The sequence below is a fragment of the Sardina pilchardus genome, chromosome 4 (assembly GCF_963854185.1).
Source record: "Sardina pilchardus chromosome 4, fSarPil1.1, whole genome shotgun sequence".
Taxonomy (NCBI): Eukaryota; Metazoa; Chordata; class Actinopteri; order Clupeiformes; family Clupeidae; genus Sardina; species Sardina pilchardus.
Genome location: NC_084997.1, coordinates 24,331,547 through 24,358,779, shown reverse-complemented (window position 1 = coordinate 24,358,779; position 27,233 = coordinate 24,331,547). Strand labels below are relative to the sequence as shown.

The following is a 27,233-nucleotide window of genomic DNA, read 5'->3' as shown; positions in this document are numbered from 1 at the left end:
CCGTTGATTTTGGCACAGCATACAGTGGATATGCTTTTTCTGTAAGACCAAAAAATGAGGAAATGCCTAATATTAGAGTACCCTTCTGGACCCAAGGGACTGGATTGAAATCTTCAAAGACTCATACCTGCATTTTATTTAATCAGCAAGAAAATGTTGTGTCGTTTGGTTTCGAGGCTAAAATGAAATACACCAAGATGCCTAGCATTGAAGCGAGAAGACATTTTTTCTTTGAAAACTTCAAGATGAATCTGTTCAACGCAGTAAGTACTCTGCGGTGGGGGAAATGGGGTTATGAATTGTTTTCGATTTTTTTGCATGTTTGGAAGGAGGTTCTTGCTGTCATACATAGTGTTATTAACACTGATTATCTTAAATGCATTCTAACTATCCATTCAAGTCAATTTTATTTGTAGATTTGCTCAAAGGAATATCATGTTGTATCATGTTTACATCGCATTGCATTTAGTAGTATTTGTCTGTGTGAAACACAAGGTACTTCACCGGGACACGGTGATTCAAACTTGTGATGGGAAGTCAATGAGTGCTCTAAAAGTATTTTCTGAGAGTCTTCGCTTCCTGAAGGACCACGCCCTGAAGATGATTGCTCAGCATACATCAGGGAAGACATTTATTGCCACTGATGCCACATGGGTGTTGACTGTGCCAGCCATCTGGGGTGCTTCAGCCAAACAATTCATGAGAGAAGCCGCAAAACAGGTAGGACATTATTAAGCCATAACACCATACTAGTATAAAGTATATAGTCATACTACCAGAACATGTTTTGTTGCGTTTTGTGTCCACTCTGGTGATTACAGGGCTCCGCTCCTATAGTCACAGTTGATATCGCTACTCCGGGTGTGTACCCTTTTAGATTTTCAGTGAATCCCTCACTATATGAATCCCTCACTTTTGTGGACTGATACAAGGGAGAGGCTCTCTCCCTTTATGAATCAAAATCCTTAATCAGGAGTTCAGGGTCAACAAGTAGATATTATATAGGAGGCTCTCCATATATCTATTTCATGTTAACCCCTACCTGCAATCGTGCTTGTAACTAGAAATGCAATTCCAAGGAATTACCAGTGCATGAAAATGCCAAAAATGAAATGTAACATATAATTTGTAGTTAACACAAATAATATTAAAAAAGAGAGATGGAGTAAAACTGAGCGAATGAGGATTTACATGTTGTGTAATTTACAGTATGTTGTTATAAGTTATGTATTTTTAGAGTTGCTTGCTATGGAGGTTGCTAAGTAGCAATTGAATTACACACAGATATTGATGGATGTTGATACAGTTTAATGGATGTTGATAGACAATAGTTTAACAGACATAGTTTAAGGGCTGTGTAGAGGTAGACAGTTTAATGGATGTTGATAAGACAGATAGTTTAATGAATGTTGATAGACAAATAGTTTATTGGATGTATAGGTAGATTAATGGATGTTGATAGGAGTACAGTTTAATGAAGGAATAAATAGTTGGAAGTAAATGGATGGAGAGAAAGTGGAAATGGAAAGTTGAATTGAATGGAAAGTGGTCTTTGCTAACATTACTAGGGTGATTGCGATGATTTCTATATTGTTGCCAGGGTAATTGAGATAGCGGTTTATCATAGGGTATTCATAGTGGTTACTCTGCTATGTAGGTTGCTAAATTAGGTGGAGGTTCCTAGGTGGTAATTGAATCAGACATGAGTGTTGTTAAACAGTAAGGACAATTTCCAAACTGATCATAGATAACACACCAGCATGGAGCTCTTGAACAGTCCAAAGGCAAACTAGGCTTAGTTTATTTTATAACCTAACATCGATATTATGTTGTGATATGAAGTCATGCATTTATGGTTAAACCATGAATGGTTGTTTTTTTGCTACAATAAACTCTGCAATTTAGGATGAGAGCACGAGGGATCACAGCAAGAGATCATTTGTGTAGACAAAATGTGTGGATAAATTAACTTTTTTAGAAATGGTGAAATCTTCAGAGGTCATTCTTTTACTGTCTATGCAGGCTCACATTGCCTACGTTAAACATCATAATTGTATTGCATTATTGTGACTGTAGAAGAGCTAGGGTGCATTGCACACAAAAATCACATTTAGGCGACACCGACGTTATTGGCTGAATGATTAGGTCTATATTTTTCAAATTGATAAAATATTCAACGGTCATTTCGGCAGGCTGTGTAGCCGAATTACATTGTTATCATATTGTGATATCCTCTTTATTGTGTGTGATGTGTACCTGTTGATTTCCTGAAATAGTTGTGTCCCTTTAAGGGGAACTTGGGGGTGGAGTTTTAGGTACGTGTTTGCGTGTGTTTGTTATCGCAGGCTAGGTCGGAGTCGGAGAGTGAAGGAGTTGGACAGAGAGGTCTGTTAAAGAATGCTATGTTAAAGCGTGAGTTGTGGCTAAAACAGCAACTCGGTTGTGATATTTACTTGGTTGATAAATAAAGCACGGGAAATTTCCCTCAAGTGTGACAAAGTGTCTGGAGTATTACAATATTCATCCTGGTTGTAGCCTAACTTTAGATGAAGCAGTAGGCTATGAGTTTCAACGGAGTATTAACTGTGGTAAACATTAAAATGTTATGCCTAATCGCCTGCCAAAAGACGGGGATCAACACCGGGAGTTGACATTGATTCAGTGAAGTTAGCTTTATTTACAGCTGAACTATTTAGGTCTTCGTGGTCTGCGTTATTTTAATTCAAGAAGCCTAGGCTAGCAATTTTGCCTGGCTTGATAACGTTAGGCTATTTGTTTTAGTTGGAAATCGTTTGGTTTGTTACGTTAACTGCACTTTGTGCGTATATGCCAGATGTGCTGCCAGATGTGGACTAATAACAAAGTCTTTTTAAATATATATAAGTGTCTCTGCTAATAATAGCAGAAGCAAGCTAGGACCAGTCCAAGTTGTTTGTTGCCTACATAGCCTGCTAGTTAGCGTGACAGTCTAGTGCTTCAGATTATATCCAGTGGTTTATCTAGCCCAAGTATGTTCAGGTGGCATACACACAACAATCCGTTTTAATGTTTTTATGTTGACAACAAGTAATGTTGTACAGAAACACGATAGTAGTTCATTTCAGTGTGCTAGCGATTTAGTTATCATGGGTCAACAAGGTAACAAGCTAACTCTACCGTTAGAGAGCTTATGTTAACCTACAATGATCTGTATGTCCTGAACACATTTATGTCGCATATAAACAACAAATCGTGTCAAAATAAACCATTAAAAGTGGTCAAGAAACCTTAATTCACATTTAATATTTCCAGTTACGACCCCCAGGGCCGCCGCCATTGTTTTCTGATTTTTTTGTTACTCCCGCCTCTGTGTACAACGCAGGCTTCTGATTTGCTCTGAGTGGTTCACATTTGCATAAAGATTCTATGATGTCATGGTCACAATGTTAAGTCTATGGGGAAATTTTAATAGTTTTTATTTAATAGTTCAAAAAGTATAAAAGTTACAACGTTGAAAAGTCATACCAACCCGAACCATTAGAAGACCTACCTTACAGAGTTTGAATGAAGTTTCTAAGTTAAACGGTTGAAGAGAAATTGCTTGCAGAAAAAGTGGTAAGCGGAATAATAATAATAAGAGGAATAAGAAGTCTAGGAATAACAGTACAGTGCATTTTCATGCACTGTAACTAGATGTACCGCAAAGCGATACACAATATGACCGCCGCTCAGTCCTGCACATTCTCTCCGCAAATATCAATCACGCTTGTGTTTCCATCGCCTACTCCATCCCTACTGCAACTTTTATGTATGTAAATGAGTGTGTGCATGTGTGCGCTTGCTTTTGTGTATGAGTGCTTCTCTGTCTAGTGTGAGTGTGTGTCTGCTTGTGTGTGTGTTTAATGTGTCTCTGAGTATATGTTCACTGTGTTCTCTGCCGTCACTGTCACTCCAATATCAGATAACACACACACACACACACACACTCACATGCGCGCGTGTGCACACACACACACACACAAACACACATACACAGGCACACACTCACACTCGCACACACACTCGCACACACACACACACACACACACACACACACACACACACACACACACACACACACACACACACACAGGCACACCCAGAGAGAGAGAGAGAGAAAGAGAGAACACACACAGAATACACACAGATAACACAGACATAGAGAGAGAGAGAGAGAGAGAGAGAGAGAGAGAGAGAGAGAGAGAGAGAGAAAGAAAGAGAACACACACAGAACATGCACATACACACATATACACACATGCAAACACACAGATGGGCACACAGAAACGCACCCACACACACAGGCTATAGTACATCACACACACACTTCTCAGCTCCGGTGGTCTCACAAAATGTAGTCAAAGATGTGTGTGTGCATGTGTGTGTGTGTGTGTGTGTGTGTGTGTGTGTGTGTGTGTGTGTGTGTGTGTGTGTGTGTGTGTGTGTGTGTGTGTAGGTGTGTGTGTGTGTGTGTAAGGGTGTATGTGTGCATGCGTGTGGGCGTGTTTGTGCATGTGTTTGTATAATGTTTTATGTACATGTGTGTATGTTAGTGGTGGGGGAAAAAATCGATTCTGTTCAGTATCGCGATATTTTGTGCACACAATTAAATCGATACTTGTAGCTCAAAGTATCGCAATACTTAATTATATAATTTAATTATCCATTTTACTTTTATTTGAGTCGAGTTTACTCAGGGTTTACTCTGATCACATTATTACGCTTATAAGGGGGGCACGTGTTGTGGTGTTTCATTGTGCATTCAACAGCAATAATAAATGCTTCACAATCACAACCTGTTATACTGTACACGACACTCTACACTACTTTCACATCGAAAAAGGTGGGTGTATTTTGGTTTTCAACAAAAAGTGAATAGTAAGGACCTTGACATGCACCATGCCATTGCAAAGTGAGTTGAACAGTGTTATTTTCCTAATTTTTTGTAATGACTTAGAATAATATGAGAGACATGAATAGCAATATATCGCAAAATCGAATTGCAATACTTGGTGTATCGCAATATGTTAAGAATCGCAATATTATCGAATTGTGGCCCAAATATCGCAATAGTATCGAATCTTAATTTTTTTGCCAATTCCCACCCCTAGTGTATGTAGTGGTGCGTGTGTGTGTAGGTATGCGTGTGTGTGTGTGTATTTATGTGTGTGTGTGTGTGTGTGTGCGTGTGTGTGTGTGTGTGTGTGTGTGTTCCTGCATGTTTGTTGCACCCAGAGCAACCATTCTCTTTTAAAACATATTTGGAAACTAGTTGATTAAAGGTTTCTAATGGTGTCACTTATATGTTTCTAGGACAAAAACTAGCAGAGATTGAGATGTTTGGAACAGTTTTGGATTTAGACTCCAGATAATACCACCATCTACTGGCCGATGGGTATACAGTCCTGAATGTACACATAAATCCATTTATTTTATAGCCCCCCATGGATGAAATTCCACAAAACTTGGCATACTCCCAGAGGGTGTCAGGTTAATCATACACATGAAATTTGGTGCAGTTCATAACATCTCATCTGAAGATAGGGGCAATTAAAGCAATATTACATTGCATTTTCAATTTTTACGATGGGGGGGCAAATCACAAATGACTGGTTATAAGCTAAGTTGATGCAAGCTCTAGAGAACAACATACCATAAACATTTTGTCATCCTCGGTGCCACGGTTCAGGTAGTTATGTAGGAAAATCTGTCATTTTTGGGCTTCGGGCGGGGGCAGCGCGGGGGTGGAGTGACCCCCGGGGACGAAACGAAAATTTTCCATAGAACTCTACTGGGGCTACATGCCCACCAAGTTTCATGCGCTCCGGTGTTACGGTGTCCCGGGAATCGTTGACGAAAAATGACGGGAAAAAAGAATAAAAAAAAAATAAAAATAAAAAAAAAAACTTTGACAACAACTATATGACCGCTTCGCTAGCTACGCTAGCGGCGGTCATAATTATGTGATTCTTTTGTTACGTGGGACTGGGCTATTTACTGCATAAACTAATCTGTGACAATGATGGGCGTATTCACACCTGCCTTGTTTAGTTCGATTAAAACGAACTCAAGTTCGTTTCTTGCTTGGTTCGGACCTTTTTGACTGGTGTGAATGCAATCACTCGAACTCTGGTGCAGACCAAACAAGTGGACCGAGACCCAGCTGAGGAGGTGGTCTCGGTGCGGTTCGTTTATGGTGTGAAAGCAGCCCGACCTCGATCCGCCGAAGTTGCAGAAATCTACCTTTTTGGATTTGACGAGCTCCCATAGTTTTCGCGCATTATGAGAAATGTAGTATAGCTCAGCGACATACAACAGCTGTACGCAGTAGGCTAACGTTTTTTTGGCAACGATAATTTGATTTTGCATCTCCTACCTGCTCCGTCTTCCGTAGGCCTGCTGTTAGTGTAGCATGCTGGACACACATGAGAGCTCTCCTTCTCAGCTGTTTTGCTGCACGTCTTCGTTGTTGCAAAATTACGAGCATGATATTGATATTGCTAAACTCATGTTGCATCAAACGGTCTTGATGCTCGAGCACTTCTGCAAAGCTGTAACTGTAAACTATATTGCTAGGATAATAACGAGTACAGTACGCAAAGTCTCCATAGTATTTACGTGGGCCAACTTTGACTTTGGCTTCCTCAGGCTATTCTTTACCCCTCCTACACGTTTACCCGGCCAATGGTTGAACGACCTTAGCACATGTGTTTTTTGTTTATAAATTCTGGTCCGGTTGCAATTAATCACAGTGTGAAAGCGAACCGCACTGAGAAAAAAAAAATTGGTCCGGACCAAAGCAAGTGAACTAACAGACCTTCCTGGTGTGAATACACCTTAAAAGTCTTACTCCTGTTACAAAGGCTGGCTATTAAGCGAAGGGTTGCTCTGGTTGCTCGATGCTACTGTCACACACACACACACACACACACACACACACACACACACACACACACACACACACACACACACACACACACACACACACACACACACACACACACACAGGAATACATGCACAAACACACACACACACACACACAAGCACAGACACACATACCTGCACACACAGTAGACAGACAGACAGGCATACACACGTACACGCGCACCAAAAATGTACACAAGTATAACAACGGCCACTTGCATGTACGCATACACGCGCACCAACACACACATGCACATAAAAATGTACACAAACACATGTATAAAAACGCCCACTTGCATGTACACACACACACACACACACACCATTACTCACACACATACAGCACACACTCACAAGTGTTCACACAGAGACACATACAGTAAAACACATGCAGGCAACCACACACACACATAGTGTTGTTTTTGGCGGCCTGTTTTGGTTTTAGTTTTAGTCTAGTCTTTGTGTCAAGCTGTCATTTTAGTTTTTATCAGTTTTAGTCACGTTCATACTCTTTTAGTCTAGTCAAGTTTTAGTTGACTAAAAGTATGAGCATTTTAGTCTTATTTTCGTCTAGTTTTAGTTGACGAAAACTAATGACTTTTAGTCTTGTTTTAGTCAATGAAAATTGGATTTTAGCATCTTTTTATTAATGCAATTCTATTTTAAGGGGTTGTTCCTCCATAGACTGGGTAAGACTGTTTTTAGTGGCAGGCACTATAGCACCAGCGAACTCTGAAACTAGGACTGGATGAAATGTGCAGATAACGGTCTCCACTGATAAATATCACACTGGCTAACCTGGAAATGAGGTCCTATGTCCAAAATTCTGAACTACCCCTTTAATAGGAAATGATACATTTTAGTTAATTTTCATGGATTAAAAAATTACAAATATTACAGGTTACATAGGCACTGAACATTGACAGTGGAATCAGGTATGTTACATACACACATGTTACACACAGTTGTCATCTCAGTGTTTTGTAGCCTATAAAACGCATTTCACGTTCATCATTCAGTTTTGGTAGGCTACAGGCCTATGCCTTGAGTGGTCGCTGCCCCTTTAAATGCGTGGGACTTTAAATTACGTTTTAACTCCATGCTGATTTTGTTGATGAACAGCACCGTCTTTGATTCAGTTTTTCTACCGTTTAAATAAACGACACACGCGCACTTGTGTGGTTGGTAAGGAATTGTTTTCAATAGTTTTCTTGCAATTCCCACACAACATTAGATAGCCTACTAAGCCAAGGTTCCATTAAAAATGTGTCTATGATTAGAACTTCGTTGCTGATCGGTGGAATAATGTTATTATTGTAGGCTATAGCCTATGACAGCGCCAGCATCAGCTGGACAGAAGCTTAGGCTACACACTAATCAAATCTGCAGTTGCCTGTTAACAATTTCATCTGAATTAGATCTACATGCGGAGGTGAGATAAGTAGCCTAGTGCAAAGTTGAACTGAGAGAGTTGCCAATCTAACGGACTGAACGTAGCCTATATTTCTTAGCTTCTATTAGCGATAGCGATAGGCTATACAGCTACCGCTCCTTTGCTACATGATCAAATATGATCAGATGAGTGACAGAAGCACCGGATATGACCAACAGGCCCACGCAGAAACGCTGGTCCTCTGGTATGATAATCAGACCATGCAACCTGATGCGCCCCTGAAGTGAGACGCAGGAAACAGAAATACTGCAAAATAATAACACGACTAAACGACACAAAATAATGTTATAACATTCCTGTCCTTCTGGTCTTCGAAAATGAAGAGAGATGTTAGCATGGTTTTTATTTTGCAAACCACATTTAGTCTCGTTTTTATTCGTCAACGATATTGCCTTATAAATTGAATTATAGTCATCGTCACATGGCCAGCATTTACGTTGCGTCTCGTCTCGTTATAGTCACGTGAAAAAAGTTCGTTGACGACGATATTTAGTCATAATTTTCGTTGACGAAAGCAACACTACACACACACCATTATCCCCACCACGCACGCTCACAGCGAAAACTCACAGACAGAGAAGCACTACACAAAAGCAAGCGCACACATGCACACACTCATTTACAATCATAAAAGTTGCAGTAGGGGATGGAGTAGACGATGGAAACAAAAGCGTGATTTATATTTGCGGAGAGAATGTGCAGGACTTAGCGGCGGTCATATTGTCTCACTACACAACTGCTCTCTCTGACTCTGTGTCTCACACACACAGATACACACACACAATAACACTGACCTGCCTGTACATTGCAGACATATAAAAGATAAGTGCGCGCGCACACACACACACACACACAAAACACCCCTTCTAATTGATGTTATTACTCAAAGTACTCAATTACACAACAGGCACATCTTTGCAACCTACATATTTGGTGAAGTGTCACCTAGTGAGTATCATCATCATCACAGTGCAAAATGTCACACCTATTAGGCTCTGTGTGGAACAATCAACGTTCGAACCGGAAAACAGAATTCAGAACTTCCGCTTTTCACTTCCGCACATTGCAACGCTAGTTACCTGCAGCGGTAGGTGATCTCCTCTGAAGTAACTGTGAAATTTGGCTAATTATAGTACAATTCTGATTTTTTACTAAAACGTTCCTGTATTTGTCATCATTAAAATGTCACGATTATTAATAAATCAAAACCGGCAACATCCGCTCAGCAGTTTTAATGCTGAGATGCTGTGTCTGGGGAAAGTTTCCACCCGTTCCCATGATGGGGCCTTGAGTCTGCCAAATCGATATGGGTCCGAAACATTATGCGTGATAATTTCGTGATACGAAGACACTATACGGTCTGCAGTCGGCATTTTATGTCGGGAGATATAACTGAAGGGGCCGACGCTGTTTGAAACCCGTGTTGTTCGCCTGAAAACAACTTCAGCCTGTCGGTCGCTCGGCAAAGCGTATGGCAGAGGACACAGCGGCAAGGGGAGGACGAGGAGCTGATCGATGCCAGCGTGTCTTTGAGGTGTCACGACTATCCTGAACCTTCAGTTTTGGATCTGGCATGCGAGAAAATTTCAGCACAGCAGCAGGCCATCAGCTACAGAAGCGACTGGAGGAGTTGTCGTTACTAGAAAGTTTCAAGAGCTCCGATGAGGACATTAAAGGTAGGAAAAAAGTTATACATTTAGGCTGCTTCAGTTCTGAGTCAATTCTGCTCCTCCTTCTGTGTGCTTTTTATGTTACACTTGTTTATCATTTGGCTGCCAATTTCTAATTTCAGACAAAGGCAGACATTATTTGTTGACTGTTTAAAAAACATATTCACGTTATATGAGGGCAGTGATGGGCAAGTTACCAGCTGCTCTATATTAAATGAAGCTTAACTACACAAAAGCTACCTAAAGACTAAATGTTGAAGTTATACATTTCACTAAAGTAGTTTGTTACATCAGAAGATACTTTTTAATTTCCAAACCAATAAAGTAAACCAGCTTCATGACAAGTAAGTGTATGGCAATAAAATAGCCAACATAACTCAGCATAAAATAAGTAACTTAATTGCCTTGATGTACACATGCTATAACACATGTTCAGTTCAAAAACAATATCCAAAATCAATTTGAGAAAAACAGGCTGCACGTAGTGACAGGAAGGTAAAGCATACTGAGAGGAGTGTGCATATGTGGCCTACTGAGAAAGTGTGCATAGGCTTTGTGGCCCAAATTAGATTTGCCCATTTCTTAAGTTTGCAGGATAAACTGTAAGTTAACTTTTTACTGTAACTCAAGCTCTTAACTCTAACACTTCTAAGTACTTTATTGTTTTGACAGCCAATTTCATAGACATTGCTTAACAAAACCCCACAATAGACTACCACCAACATCTTTGCCAACACAATTCCGTTGCTTCATCTCTGTCATGGAAAATTTGTTTGTCTTTCAAAATGATAAAGAATATAGCTTAAATGATTGATGTATGGTTGGTCAGAAGGAAGCGTTGAGCTCCACAAATGCACCACATGAAAAAAAAAACAGCTAAGCTATTGAAAAGCTATCTGCTTCAGAAAATCTACCACCAAGCTACTGAAAAAATGTAGTTAAGCTAGTGTCTTCGCTACAAGTAGTGAAGCTACTGCCCCTCACTGTATCTGGGTCCTAGCCAGCTAGGTCATCTGTCACCAACTTGGGTGTTAAAATGGACCCACAACTCACTTTTGACACCCACATCAAGCATCTCTGCAAGACTTCATTTTACCACCTCAAGAACATTGCCAAACTCCGTCCAACTCTCACCCTGGGCGATGCAGAGAAGCTCATCCACGCCTTTGTTTCCTCCAGGCTGGACTATTGCAATGCACTCCTCATTGGGATCTCTGGCAAGAGCATCCAGAGACTTCAATACATCCAGAACAGTGCTGCCAGGATCCTGATGAGGGTGCGCAAGCATGAACATATCACCCCCATTCTGAAAAGTCTCCACTGGCTCCCGGTTAATTTCAGAATAGAGTATAAGATCTCACTCCTCACCCACCAGTGCATATATGGACATGCTCCCCTCTACCTACAGGAACTCCTCACCTCTGTTATCCATTTGCATTATAATTTTGTAGCACTTTGAGATTGTCCATAATATAAAGTGCAATACAAATAACATTTATTATTATTATTATTAGCCCAGATATTAAGCAATAGAGAATGGATGTTTTCAATAAAGACATCCACCCCCCCCCCCCCCCCCCCCCCCACACACACACACACAAACTTCCACGTAGGACTGTAAACCGCTTCTCAAAGAAGATGCTGATACTGAAGCACAAATGTAATGCATGTGACATGCACTACTTCATGGGAGACATTTTGAAAAGTTGATTGCAATTCCGCTGCTTATGCTGTATGGGTACAATCCAACGTGGTCTTACAATGCAATTTGATCTTTTTCACAGATTTGCCAGCTACCGCCATTTTCATGCATTTTGCCTCCAGATTGAACCTGCTACAAGGAGAATTGTCCGTTTTGGACAGTCAGCGACATCCACAATTCTGGATACGACTGTTGACCCACTGCGTAGACCAGTAGGCATCTGATTGTCTGTGTTTTTATGTTGTGAAAATAAAAGAAAATGACAAGAATTTGAAAACTGAATTGAATGTGTTCGGATGTACTGTACTGCTATGCTGTTACAAACACTTTTGTCTTGTACAATGTCCGGGGTTCCCACTCTTAAGTCAAATGTAAAATTCCATGACATTTCCTTGACAAAACCCCTGAATGTCCATTTGTGACCCTGTAAAGCGGAACCAGTCGTTTCAGTAAAATGTATTAAATTAAGTTATTGTGCTCACGTGAACGGCCATAAACTAAGCTTTCCAACGATATGTATATCGAGGGTATTACACAAACTATCGCTAAGATAACAGCATCCAAAGTTGACATGGTTCTCCTGTCAAGATATGCCAGAAGAGGAGAAATCACCTTTTTAAGCGGCGCGTGCACAACGGGAATGACAGCAAATGTGTTGAATCTTCGCCGGGTTTAACAGTCAAAACGTATGTTTTTCCGTGAAATGCGTTCACGATATGAAACTGTAGACGGTATACAGTCGAATTATGCGAAAACGTGAAATTCAACATTTTACCCCGGAAGTTTGTTATTGTTGATTTTCTCAAAATAACGTTGTGCGCAAAACGACTGATTTCGCTTTGAATGGTCACATTTGTTAAGTTACTACACTATATTGCCAAAAGTATTCGCTCACCTGTCTTGACACTCATCTCTATTTTACCAACACACAACATGCCTCAAGTGCGTGTCACTAGGTCAGTCTCCATGGCCCTCCACCCAGTGCCCTCATGCAATAATGGCTTTGGGCAGAGATCCTTCATACACACTACCAGAGTCTGGAATGACATTCCTCAACACATTAGAGAATTACAATCCATCACACAATTCAAAAAACACTATAAACTACTACTCCTCAATACATACACTTGCAAACACTGACCTCTAAACTACTGTCTTTGTTAAGTCTGATGTCTATGTTTGCCTTTTGTTGTATGTAAATGTGATGTATGATGTGCTTTGTCCCTGTTACTTGTTATATGTAATGCAGAACAGGAACCTGCTGGAAATCAGCTTCTCACTGGGTCAGGCCCGTTTTAAACTGTAACTCTGTTACTTTTAATACTTTCCTGTATAATAAACATGAAATGAAAATGAAATGAAATTACTCACATTTGAACTTCAGTCACATCCCATCTTTAATCTGTAGGGTTTATGATGACGTCGGTCCACCCTCTGCAGCTATAACAGCTTCAACTCTTCTGGGAAGACTTTCCACAAGGTTTAGGAGTGTGTGTATGGGATTTGATGTTCTATTGGGTTGAGGTCAGGACTCTGTCCTGTCCAGTCAAGTTCATCTACACCAAACTCTGTCTATAATGTTATAGCTGCAAAGAGTGGACCGATGTCATAATAAACCCTACGGATTAAGGATGGGATGTGACTGAAGTTCATATGAGAGTCAAGACAGGTGAGCGAATACTTTTGGCAATATAGTATAATGAAAGGCACAATATACCGACCAATGATTTCAGAGCAGTCATGTAGCGTTCAAGATCCTTTTACTCTTTTAAAGCGGGAGATGAATAAATGGGCATTGAATAAACAAAGTTGAGCTACTCAAACAAACCGTAAAGTTAATAACCAAATATACACCATATACACAAATTCTGTGTGGAAATATTTGTATTAATGTATTTTGGCAAGTGAATTTGAAACTGCTACAACACAATTCAGCAATGAGCTGTTTGAAAGAGCAGTGTGATTACACACTGCTGTGCCAGCTTTGCACGAACACTGTCTGGAGGTCATGACGACAGGTTCTGAATCACGAAGCACTATCTGTGTAGAAAACACAAAGAGACCATTGGACAAACATTCACACTGATGTATCCTTTGCAGTGAAGTTTGTTACTTAAACAGTAGTCTGAACAGACCACTAAATTAAAAATGGGTCTAGTAAGGTTGCTGGAGCAAGTTTGTTGACAAGGGGGTTCCTACAAATCTACTAGCCTACAATAACTGCAACAGACTGCGAAATTGAACAGAATACCCAAACCCATCCCTAAACATTAGCCTACTCAAGCGGTGTGGTTTTTCATTCTTCTGCATGACCTGTGTGAATTTTGCACCCCATATGTTGAAAATATGAATACAAGTGTTTTGATTCGTTTGTGCACGATTGTGCAGGCAAAATAAACATTTGTGCACAAACGTTTTTAAGGATATTAGCCTAAACTTTAACTTCATGACCTGGAGTCACTCGCCAGCAATAACGCTAATAACACAAGAAACAGTGCACAAATGTTCACACGAGTTTCAGCATGGACTTGTGACAAGCTGCTTTACACTGACAGTGCATGTCAATATGTCTTAGTTTGAGACTGGTGGACAAGATACAGCATTCATTCATTCATTCACTTAACAACATTTTTGCAATATGAAACACCAGCATAAACACACAGGATATCGCAGTCTTCATTTGATTGTTTTAATCGTCTGCGAGCAAAAATACAAGGCTGATAGTCTAGTTAGCAAACGCCATTAGCAAAAGCTATTTTGTACATGCAGCTGTTTTACAGCTCTTTTGAGTCACGGTGAAATGTCATTTTTTTTGTACATATCTAATTTAGGTACACTTATGGAGTGGGTGCATGCGTTTCTTTATGAATCCGCCGTCTTAATTTGTATAGAAATATAGGTAACACACGTCTATATAGACATGATATTAGGTAACACACGTAAAAGGGCGGATATGAGAAAACGTTACATAGGCTACATACCTTCATAATTATGAATAAACTCGGAAAAGTATACAATAAAGTACAATATTTTTTACATGTACCCGGAGCTATGGACGTCCGTTTTGGCAATACGATATACATCTGAAATAGTTATTAATGATAGCTCCTGTAAACACCGGCTGTTTCTTTTAGGTCTATGGCTGTACAAGGTAGCATAACACGCTGTGTTAACGAACGACCGGAAATCGATCGTTATGTTTTGTAGAACCCGGAAGAAAGTTCCACACAAACCCTATTAGGCTACCAAAGACGTTAGGTGCGTTTTTTTCTTTCCTCGGGTCGGGTCGGATTTGGGTCACGATTCGAACATATTTTTGCGGGTTGGGCGGGGCGGTTTGGATCTCCTGAAGAGTCGGGTTGGGTGCGGGTTTTAAAAAAAGCCCACCCGCGCAACACTACACCACATGTCAGTGCCTTGTTGGATTCCAAAATGTTATGGGTTGTGGACTGCAGGTGCCTGGATCTGCCATCACAGCTTGCAGCTATATTTCTTTTTGTGTCATTACAGTGCATGAAAATGCACTGTACTGTTCTTCCTAGGCTTCTTATTACAGAGCATGAAAATGTACTGTACTGTTATTCCAAAGTATTCTTCTCATTAGTGGGCTTGCTGTAAATCAAGGACTACTATTGTTCTTTTTAAGTTTTATATTTATTTATTCCCGTCCCATTTTTTTAAGACGCCTCTTCTCGAGTTTGAGCTATCGACGCCGTTCCAAAACTAAAAAATGAGGCTCGATCCGGTGTAGCTTGCTTGTTCATGTCGGATAGCTGCTGGTTGTTGTTTTTCTGGTGTTTCCGTTTTTGCCGGTTTTCGGTCCCATTGAAATGAATGGGGAAATTATTTTTTTGGTGTTTTTTAAGCATTGTTGACATAATAGAAGTAATTAGCTAGGTTGGCATTGTTAGCATGGTTAGCTAGAAATCATCAGCTAAGTTAGCTAATCAACCTGGTTAGCATTGTTAGCATAAATGCTAGAAATCATCAGCTAAGTTAGCTAATCAACCTGGTTAGCATTGTTAGCATAGTTCGCATTTTTGCAGGTCCTCAGACATGCACATTTCTAGTTAGTGGGCATGCTGCAAGGCAAGCCCATCTATTGTTATCCGTCGGCCATTTTTTGAGAACGCCTCTTCTCCTAGAGCGTTTGAGCTATCGACGGAGTTCAAACACTAAAAAGTCAGGCCCGATCCGGTGAAGGTTGCTTGTTAATGTCGGATGGCTGCCCATTGTCGTTTTTCTGGTATTCCCGTTTTTAGACCCTTGTAGTTCCGCCATGCTCCACCAGAGGCGTTTCCCCATTGAAATGAAAGGGGGACTGTTCAGGCGTTTACATCACTGCCCCCTGGTGAGCAAGCCCACTCTTGCAGCTCCTCCACGGAGATACACATTTCTATCTATCGTTATCTGTCGGCCGTTTTTTTAAGACCCCTCTTCTCCTAGAGCGTTTGAGCAATTGACGCAGTTTAAACACTGAAAAATCAGGCCCGATCTGGTGTAGGTTGCTTGTTAATGTCGGATGGCTCCTGGTTGTCATTTTTCCGGTATTCCCGTTTTTAGACCCTTGTAGTTCCGCCATGCTCCACCAGAGGCGTTTCCCCATTGAAATGAATGGGGGACTGTTCAGGCGTTTACATCACTTCCCGCTGGTGAGCAAGCCCACTTGCAGCTCCTCCACAGAGATGCACATTTCTAGTTAGTGGGCTTGTTGCAAGGCAAGCCCATCTATTGTTATCCATCAGCCGTTTTTTAAGACGCCTGTTCTCCTAGAGCGTTTAAACACTAAAAAATCAGGCCCGATCCGGTTAATGTCGGATGGCTTCCAGTTGTCGTTTTTCCGTTATTCCCGTTTTTTGGTCCCATTGAAATGAATGGGGGAATTATTTAAAATGTTGGTATTTTTTTCCCGGCCTGTTTTTTTTTTTGAAGGGATAATCTGGAGTGAAATGCATTTTTTCGGACTATTGGGAGTACATACGTTCAGTTGACACCAAAATCATGTCATTCGGATGTATTTTGAGAAAGTTCGAGTTCACCGTTTTTAGCCAAAACTCGTTAGCCTGGAAGTGACCGGGGCACGACCTTTCGCCGCTACAAAACACTATTTTTATACTTCTTCTACTGTTCCAAACAAAACTCCACTTACGTGGTAGTGAGTAGAGGGTCCCTAAAGCCAAACCGAAGTATCCCCACGTCTTTATGTGGTCGGATAGAGAGTCCAGAATGAATTTAATCAAGTCTGTACCTTTCCGGAAATGTTATTAAAATGTTAAAGCGTTGCCAGCTGCAGCAGCGACATTTCCGGATGGTAACGTAGCGTCACTATGAGAACGTGACGTAACGTAGCGTCACTATGAGATCAAAGACGGGTCGTTTGAGGAAATGTAGCCTACGCGTAGAAGTCCGCACTCTGTAGTGAGGGCAAGTCAAACTTGAAAAGCACTCCGAGAGCGCAGACCCCCGCAAGCGCCCCCTGAATCCAGACGGTTATTTGGATCACTCCCAAAATGTATCGTTTCTTGTTTAAGTAACTTCATACCTTCAATCCATACGTTTTTGAGTTGTCTTGCTAACAAACAGACAAACAAACGCAAACCCCAATGATAACATAACCTCCTTGGCGGAGGTAGGCTAATAATTAATAGTAAGTTGAAAACACACTATGCCAGGTCTACTCGCGTGATCACATATGCATTTACAGGCTAATGAGGGTTCGTTAAAGATTGCGCGGATTTTGGTGCAAAACGAGAGAGCATTTGGCGATGGAACAGTTGTGAATGAGTGCTTAATGCAGCTGCAGAAACTTTACAGATCTCATTGTCAGCTTCAACAATAAGAAAATATGAACTGTACAAGCACAGCTTGATGCAGCTGTTCAGAAAGCAGTATTTGTTTTCTTAAAGATACACTTTTATTTTATTCAAAAGATTATGAATGTTTTACATTAGGCCTAGCCTACTTGAAATAAAGGCCCATAGTTCAGGCTGCTCAAAGCTGTGTTTGCACTTTATATTTATTTTATTTAGAATAAATTCAGTGTCTGAAATGTAGACAACTACAGTATTGTTTTGCATTCAAGTAGGCTACCATTCAAGTTAATACTTGTTGGTGTGTTAAAAGCATATTACTTAAATAGGCCTAGACATTTAGGCCTACATGCGTTTATGATTTTATTAACATCAGGGTAGCCTACACTATTTTGAGTGACAATATACAGTAAGATTCTGACTTTTGCTGGGAGGACATTTTAGTAACTGGACCTCTTTGAATTTTAATTGAATATACCCCTGGCCTACATTATGGTAAAAGCACCAATTAGGCTACCAGCCCTTTAGTTCGGAAATTCTAAAACAACAATGCATTTTAATACACCAAAATAACATTTGATATACCTTACATTTTTCAGTAGCCATAGGTGTGTATATTTGAACTAGGGGTGCAACGGATCGATAAAGTAACGGTTCGAATCGTTCCTCGGATCAAGAGTCACGGATCGGATCATTTTTCGGATCAGCAAAAAAGAAGAGGAGTAAGATTGTTAGATTGACGAACGAGCTGTGAATTGATGGTAGAGGGTTAAGAATGCTTGAGTTTTTCAAGCCCTGCCCGTTCCGCAGTAGCCTGACTCTCGCCAGACCCTTGTAGTTCCGCCATGCTCCACCAGAGGCGTTTCGTTGGTTTTAAAGACATTTATTGGTGGCAAGGATGTTTTCAATCTTCTTCCGACCGGGTTTGGCAAGAGCTTGAAGTAGCCTAGCACGTCATTCAAGATAATGAACAAGTGGTTTATCAAATCACATGCTTAGTTTAGTGGTTTTGTTTAACAGGGACCATGCATAGAATATCTTCTATACCAGGGTTAGCTAAATAGCTAATTTGCACCTGTAGTCCCTGGGCAGGAAGTATGCAATGATGTTTTACAAGGCCCCGCCTTCAGGAATACATCTCCTATCGACAAGTCCCAGATCCTTGTGTGAAGCTCAGCGGACTACAAGGATCTGGCGAGAGTCAGGTTAGTTTCCGCAGATAATTGACATGTTTCATTTCCATTTCAGTGCTTCCAACTCAGTGGCTGTAAGTGGGTTAGGAATAGGATTTCAAGTGATTTGCAAAAATGACCAAAAAAGCTAATTCCATACCCTACCTTTAAATTGTCTTTTTATCAACAGCTTTTAAGCTATCCATATTCAATTTTAAACGGTCTATCTTCTCACTATCAACTTGAATTAAACTATGAAATCACCATGTCTACCCTAGCAACACCTTAGAAAAAAAAGAATAATAGAATATATACTTTTTTGATCCCGTGAGGGAAATCCGTTTTTCTGCATTTAACCCAATTTAACCGAATTAGGGGGGAATTCTCCCATGCGCGTAAGGGTGCGTAAGTCCAAAAAAATGCGTAACTACGCGCATTTCCCTCTAAGCTGATTCTGCCATCCACTTAAATCGGCCATTTACGCGCGGTAGAGAGAGTTGCGCGTTTTGGGTGGAGCAACCCCAAAATCTGGGCATTTCTTATACATACAACTCTTCAGTGTTGTGCCTGAACGCGTTCATTGAACGAAAGTTCATGAACTCGTTCATAATTTTGGTGAACGTGAACTGAACGAACTGTATTTCTGCCTGATGAATGACACTGTGAACGCGTTCATTCTGGTGTATGTGAACGTCACGTTCAGCTCTTTTTTAATTTCGTTATAGGTTCAGGCAAAAAACACACCGTTAATAGCACTAAACTGTTTCCCAACCATTGCGTGCGCTTCTTTGTCTATGCCAGATTGTCTGAATTCATATTTCCGGCTTTCTGGCTACTACCAGAATTTTTCCTGCTGTCGACCTACGTTTTCGTAATGTTGCGGCCACAGCTGCTATAGGCCTATGCATGCAATCACGGAAAAAATCGCACTTGATGTCAGTGAACAGTTCCGTCTCTCACGCTGCAGCTAATGCAGCAAGATATCCTCCTCCCAGTGTAAAAACTGCACTCTTCTGAGCGCTGCCGCATTTCTGCCCAACGAACCAAAGCCCAATTGATGGAAATTCTACTTTAGATGTGAACAAACGGAGACAGTATACATTTTGCATGCTTCATGTCTGAATTTCCACTACCGTCAGAAATGCGGCAAGCATTATAGCAGAATGTGCGTAAAACCTGTCTAAAATGGCTATTTCATGTTAAACTAATGAAATATTAGCTGGCTGTGGCAGCAATTTTGAAAGAGTATAGGTCACAACCAGTGATGGGCAGTAACGCGTTAGAAGTAATGCGTTACTGTAATCCAATTACTTTTTTCAAGTAACGAGTAAAGTAAGGGATTACAATGGCAAAATCAGTAATTAGATTACCGTTACTTTAGGCTGCGTTACTGCGTTACTAAACTGCGATTTTAATTGCTTTGTGAGACTGTCTGGTGACAATCAGTATAATGTCCAACGCATTGCGAGAGATGTAAACAACAGACGAGACAGAGTGCGGGAGAGAGCATGACCATGCTGCATTTAACAGCCTACATGAGTTGGGGTTTTCCTAAACTTTTCCCATAGTTCGGGACTTGGACTTCTTTTGCTTATCTTTACTTCACTTTTATTGTTCTTTCTACTTTCATTTCATTCGATGACTTATGCTTTCACTCTGGACTGATGCTTCAACTCAAATGTCTTTTCAAATTCGAAATTGGGGTCGTTGACGTTCAAACTTGTTTTCGGTGGACATAATTAACCGTCGAGTCTTTGCGAGACAATGAGCAAAATGTCCGTAAATAATAAAGCCTGTATCATCTGCGTTCTCTGTAGTCGCTTTCAGACATAACCCCTGCGGTAGCCTATGAGGTTTGCCAGACGGAGGTCCGACTCTTCGGTTAATTATAGGCTACAGAATCTATGTATGTTTGAGTGAGGGGTGGCGCAGAATGCGGCCGCTGTCACAGGACTTACTGTTTTTATTTTACCACCGACAGCGCGCCCGTATTGTTGCAACAATGCAGCATGTACTCTGTTACATCCACAGCATCGATGAAAGATTGGAGCGTGACATGCAGGTTAACTGCGCAACGTTTAATTGAAACTCAGCAGTGACGCTCGTTGTTCATTTCACATAATCTGAACGAATTCACGATCTTTATTTACAAATGTGTTGCATGCAGTTCATAGTTCACAGAACTCGTTTATGCACAACACTGCATTTGATTCTATTTTATATGATGGAATATGCAGAAAGAATAAAATTAGGCTGAAAGGTGTATTGCTTTATAGCATATTCAGGTTGTGTAGCCTAGTTAGTGTGTTTTTGAATTGATTGATTGATTTTGATTGATTTTATTTGACTCAATTTTTTTTGCTATAAAATATGATACAGGTTTTGCACCATACATTAATAAAAACAAAACAAACAAAGTCAGGATAACACAATAAAGCCCAAGGGCTTATTTCCATTGTGGTCCCTTAAGGGGGAGGGGGGGAGGGGGCAGAGCAAATGGCAGCAGATCATTTGCTCTGCCCCCTCCCCCCCTCCCCCTTAAGTAACCTGAAAAGTAACTAAGTAAAGCAATTGTAAAGTAACTAATTACTTTTGGGGAAAGTAATCAGTAAAGTAACATGATTACTTTCTTGGACAAGTAATCAGTAACTAATTACTTTTTCCAAGTAACTTGACCAACACTGGTCACAACACATTGAAAAAATGAACTGAACTAGTTCATTTTTTGGAGCTGTGAACGTCGTTCATAATTTGGAATTATGAACTATGAACTGAACTAGTTCATTTTAAAATTTGTGAACGATGAACTGAACTAGTTCATGTAGGAAGTGAACTTTCCCAACACTGCAACTCTTGCGCGCATTCTGCCATGGCTTAAGCAACTTTTCCTGCTACGCTCTCTGGAGGGCTGGAATAAGGTCGAGCGCCACTACAAGGTGAAACAGCATATTGCTCATGTCAGCTCATGTTTTCTGCATTACAGTGTCACACGGTGGCATATTTCGCGCCATTACCTTCACTGGCTTCATAGGCTACAATGTTAAATAGTGGAAATCCCGTTATTATCACCCACTTTCAGTATTGGAGCTTACCGATTATGCATCTTCAGTTTTAACTTGACGAGAAGTCATAATCCCATGGCATACTTCGTTAGAATCTGTCCATCTCTTCCCAACTTCACCGAAGTCTTCCATACATTTGCACAGATGTCTGCACTATAGTGGAGCAGCATAGTTTATTCTCTCTATGGAGATTGAACTCGTTATGCCAGTGGGGTCTACTGTGTTCGAAGCTGCAGATGTCAGTCTACATATTTCTTAGCATATAGATAAATTTATATTATGCGAGGCAGCTGCCAGCGAAACATTGTAGTCAACCGTGAGTGTTTGAATTATAAATCTACACACCTCAAGCACGTCTTGACTCTTTATAAACAAATGTCAAAGCAAAACTGAAATTTCGTGAAGTAATTTCTTTGTTAAGCTATGTGATGACACGCCATTTTTCTGTAGGCAGTTCTTTATTCAGTTCACCTTGCATACGTTTTCAAAATCGAAGACTGGTTGGTGTTCTTTCTGGATTTAAATGGCATTCAGAAGGTCATTGAGAAAGTCCACGTTCCACGTTTTCATATCAACCTCAATTAAGGATGTGGTGGATCAGTCTGGTTCTTTTTTTAAATATAACACGCCTCTTTCAGAAGAACGCCTTGATTCCGAATATGCACGGTGTGGGTGTGACAGAAGCGGAGATGGGAGAATCCGCTTAACAGAGAGGCGCGCAACAGAACTGCGTAAAAAAAAAAAGCTTGAGCGTGATAGTGAAGGCACACAGTGTACACACAGTGAGGTGAGTCACACATTAACCCGGAGCAGTGAGCTGCCTGCCCAACCAGCGGCGCTCGGGGAGCAGTGAGGGGTTAGGTGCCTTGCTCAAGGGCACTTCAGCTGTGGACTGGCCGGGAATCGAACCGGCAACCCTCCGGTCACACGCCCGAAACCCTAACCAGTAGGCCACAGCTGCCCCAAATACCCTTAATAACCATATCTACATTATCTATCTATACATTTTCGCATTTTCATGCATTGGTAATTCCTTGGAATTACATTTCTAATTCTAATTATTAACCCACATAACTTTTTCAGGCAGGTATGATAGAGAAGTTGGACTCCGAAAACCTGATAATCGCTCTAGAACCAGAGGCAGCCTCTGTGTGGTGCAAGCAACTCCCGAAGGAAGGCTTCCTTGGGGTAGGACAGCAAGGCAATGAACTGGAGCAAAGCACTGGGACACAGTACATTGTTGTGGACTGTGGAGGTATGGTGTTTAAACAGTCTATTCTTACCTACATGCAATATCATGGAGTAATTGTACAAAGATACCAATGTAACTGTCTATTTCCAGGTGGAACTATTGACATCACTGCACATGAAGTGCGAGATGGAGGATATCTGAAGGAGCTCTACAAGGCCTCTGGGAATGATCTAGGTGGCCAGACAGTGGACAGCAAGTTTGAATCGTTACTTATTGAGATATTCACTGATGATATTTGGGCTGAATTTCAGAAAAGAGAGCCTGGTGAACTCCTTAAGAGAAAGATTGAATTTTCATTTGTGAAATGTGGAGAAGAGGATGAAGATGATGATGATGCTCTCATCAGTTTCCCTGTTAGCTTGACGGCAATAGCAGAAGAACATGGTCAGCAAAAAATCTCAGAATTCTTCAATTATGTTGAGGGAGCTGATTGGCAAAATGGCTACATAAAAATTTCTGCTAGCAAGATGACATCTCTTTTTGAGGAAAGCTTAAAAGGTATAAGCAATAACATCAACCAGGTCTTGTCCCACAAAGGCAGTAATATTCAGTACATTCTGCTTGTGGGAGGCTATGCACAGTGTAAACTACTGCGAAAGCACATAACAAAGGAGTTCAGTAGAAGATGTACCATTCTTTGCCCGGCTGATCCCCAGACGGCCATTTTAAAGGGGGCAGTGCTATTTGGATTGAAACCCAAAGTCATAGAATCACGAGTAAGCACTCGCACATATGGCATTCTTGAGTCTGAACGTTTCAATCCATCTAGGCATAGCATGATTAAAGTTCAATACAATAAAGACAGGATTGCATATTGCAATGTTTTCAAAAGACTGATAAAAGTGGGAGAGTCAATTGGATGTGATGAGGTCAGGGAGCATTATCTTACACCAGTAAACAGCGATCAGAGAGAAATGATCTTCCAGTTTTATTGTACGGAGAAGGAAGACGCCATTGAGGTGGATGAGGATGGAATGAAGAATATCGGCAGCTTCACTGTGCCAATGCCAGACATCAGCAAGGGCATGAATCGATGTGTGAGGTTAGAAATCCAATTTGGCAATACAGAGATGCAGGCCACAGCAACTGACATGGAGTCAAACAAAACAGAATCTGTCACACTGGACTTCTTATGCCACTAATGTCTACCTCATTGTTCTCAAGATAGTACTGAGAGTATATAACAAGTTTCACTTGACACTTGGGTTTTTGGGGAATTCAATTTGTTGCAACTGATTAATTCATTAATCATGCAATCATAATGATGGGATGAACTGAATATTACTTAAATGGAATAAGCAGTGGGATGACATAGACATAGGGTGACCAGACGTCCTCTTTTGCCCGGACATGTCCTCTTTTTGAAACCTAAAAATGTGTCCGGGCGGAATTTCAGAATCGTCCGGGATTTTGTTATTCTAGCCTAACGTGTTTTCACCGAATTTGCATTGCTCTCTCTTTCATTCACATAGTAGGCTAATCACGCCCTCCCCCTACAGTTCGCTTTGCATTGAGTTGAAGTGTAGAGCGTGACCTTAGAGCTACCGTCATTGGTCAATATTCTCGGCCTAAACATTTAATTGGTTATTCACCTCATCAGCGCACACTTCCTTGTTTACCACTGACACGCGCAAAACTATCCGGCATCTTCAGCCATGCCGAAATGCAAGTGCAAGTTCACTGACGAATTGAAACGTATAATTTCCATGTTTTCGTCTCGGTCGAGATCAATACGAAGCTGAGTGCCTGACCTGCAAAGCAGGCAGTTTAGGACTGAAAAATATCAGCCATTGGACTTTTCAACTTTAAAAATGTCTCATTTTGTGCAATTAGGTTTTATTTGTTATTATTTTTGTTTTACCATTGTTGTGACTATACTTTACATTGTATAGCCTACAAATGTATAGTTTGTTTTTGCACATTTAAAACTTTCAACTACAAAATAGCCTTTTGAGGCCGTGTTTTTCTGTTAGTGTTGGGCCGGCCAATAAAGCTCATTATCATATATCACCATGTATGTTGACACAATTGTATGAATGCACGTGTTCATAGGTGCAGCCTATGTGACCCAAATACCCAAATACCACCCCCACAGCTGAAGTGTCCTCTTTTTTGCCAACTCAAATCTGGTCACCCTAATAGACATCAGGGATGAATCTAGGCTAATTTTAAGTGTAATTGTACTACCTTTATCAAGCTCTTTTCCTAATCATTGTAATAGTCATCTATAAATGCTGTCTTGCTTTTTTTATTATTATTTTATTTTATTTTAATTCTTTCAGTCAGCCTTTATGTAGAGAAAAATAATTAATATTTTTGTATGTTTTTGCAGTAATATTACCAGGAATTATGCAAGTAGCCATATATATTCATATGAGTTTAGGTGAGATTGTCTGGAATCTGGCAGCACAAGAATCGTGATGGTGAAAGCCTAAACTTGCGAATGTTGTTGTTTGGGGTCATCTCGCTCACATGTGTTTAGAGACAATTCCAAAGTGTTCCGTGTTCGAAAGCTTCGTAAATAGACAGCATGGCAGAGGAACAGAGTAGGCCCTACATCTAGTGCTTCCGATGTAGGCCTAGTACTGCAATTGTAAGTAGGCTACTTCTCTAAAGAAAGGTAGCCTACATTTAGGCCTACTACAAAATGCCTGCCTGCCGCATTCGCGGGCAGGAGTGAGACATAGCCTAATATCACAGCGGGATTTTGCGGGCGGGAGCGGGACAAAAAATGGCACATTATTGCGGGAGCGAGATAGCATGTTATGGGCGGGAACAGGACTGAAGAATCTGTCAGACCTCTACCCGAGACCTTAGAGCGTTTGCCGGTGGGACAAGCGAGACTTTCAAAAGTATATCATGGCCCCAGCCGTGGCGCAACTGGCTGGGGCACCTGCACCACACGCCGGCGACACGGGTTCGATTCCCGCCCCGTGGTCCTTTCCGGATCCCACCCCGACTCTCTCACCCATTCGCTTCCTGTCTGTCTCTACTGTCCAGTCAAAATTAAAGGCACAAAAGCCCAAAAAATATACTTAAAAAAAAAAAAAAAAAAGTATATCATATTTACAGTTTATATTGCTCTGCGTTCACCCGCACATCCAGTACTCGCTTGAATTACTTGAAAAACCCGGCATCGCACAGATATGCTACGCATATCAGATGAAAGAGGGGAAACAGCTTTCCATTGATACCAAATACATCGATCCTTTTGTGTTATAAAAACAGACGAAGTGACAAACAAATAATAATGTCATATAGCTTAGGCTATCATTACTCTCGTTTGATTTAGGCTACTCGTGAAACCGCGATCAGAAAGATATGGCACGCATGTCAGATGAAAGAGGAGAGCTTGAACTATCCTCAGATACCAAATGCAACCTTCTAGGTTATAAAACAGACCAAGTGAAAGTCAAATAATAACTTCATTTAGCTCCACTTACTCCATGTTTTTGTGTGGCATAATAGCTGTGCATAAAATGTTATCATGTGTTTCTCTATGGCAAGGCACATTCATAATACGGTTTTGAGATCCTAGCAAACTCCTGTATGGTATCCAATTCAAGACTCATATTGCATCCAAATTTGTTTGACAAATAAACACTTTTTTGCCTTTACTTTGTCGATTGCAATGCAGTAAGAAAAATATTATGGGAAACATCATGTGTGCTACAACGCGAACAAGTATTTCTGGAAGGCACGCACCATATGTCTGTAAATTGCTCAGACCCAAAGTATCCCTCCACCATGGTTCTTATATTGCCATTTTCAGGGTAGTCAGGCCTACACAACCATGAAAGTCATGTCGAGCTGTCAGCTTGCTGTGGTGAGATACACGTCAAAATGTAAGAATTTGTATAGTATGCTTTTTGAATTTGTATTATTTAAAAATCTAAATCAAATCAATGCAAGTATTTATACATGATATTGTGGCAGATCTGGGTAGCCTAGACTGTGCTAAAAAAAAAAAAAACAGTATGTAGCATGTGTGATTGGCACTTGCATTGACCAGGATAAATGCTTGTACTATAGGTAGTGAAAATGCCCTTAACACAGCCTAGGGGGTCATAGGGCTAGCAACATGTTAAAGTGTACCATAATTCAGGAAATTGCGTCTCGTTCTTTTTTTTTTTTTTGGGGGGGGGGGGGGGGGTTTATTACTTTGGTGT

At 40.8% G+C, this 27,233-nt stretch overlaps 1 protein-coding gene across 1 annotated transcript; it reads left to right on the top strand.

Annotated features, from left to right (window-relative positions):
• The first annotated feature begins 2 nt into the window (after positions 1-2).
• On the top strand, positions 3-26,681 carry LOC134077834 (heat shock 70 kDa protein 12A-like). Its single transcript, XM_062533474.1, has 4 exons — positions 3-263; positions 496-720; positions 22,896-23,067; positions 23,155-26,681. The coding sequence occupies exons 1-4, from the start codon at positions 63-65 to the stop codon at positions 24,204-24,206; spliced, it is 1,650 nt and encodes a 549-aa protein (XP_062389458.1). The 5' UTR covers positions 3-62; the 3' UTR covers positions 24,207-26,681.
• The last annotated feature ends 552 nt before the right edge of the window (positions 26,682-27,233 follow it).

What these genes read in the sequence shown, in the direction of transcription:
- LOC134077834 (XM_062533474.1), top strand. Translation starts at nt 63, where the DNA reads ATGCCTAATATTAGAGTACCCTTCTGGACCCAAGGGACTGGATTGAAA. An exon ending in AGATGAATCTGTTCAACGCA is followed by an intron (nt 264 to 495) that starts GTAAGTACTCTG and finishes GTGAAACACAAG; the next exon opens with GTACTTCACCGGGACACGGT. An exon ending in CATTGTTGTGGACTGTGGAG is followed by an intron (nt 23,068 to 23,154) that starts GTATGGTGTTTA and finishes GTCTATTTCCAG; the next exon opens with GTGGAACTATTGACATCACT.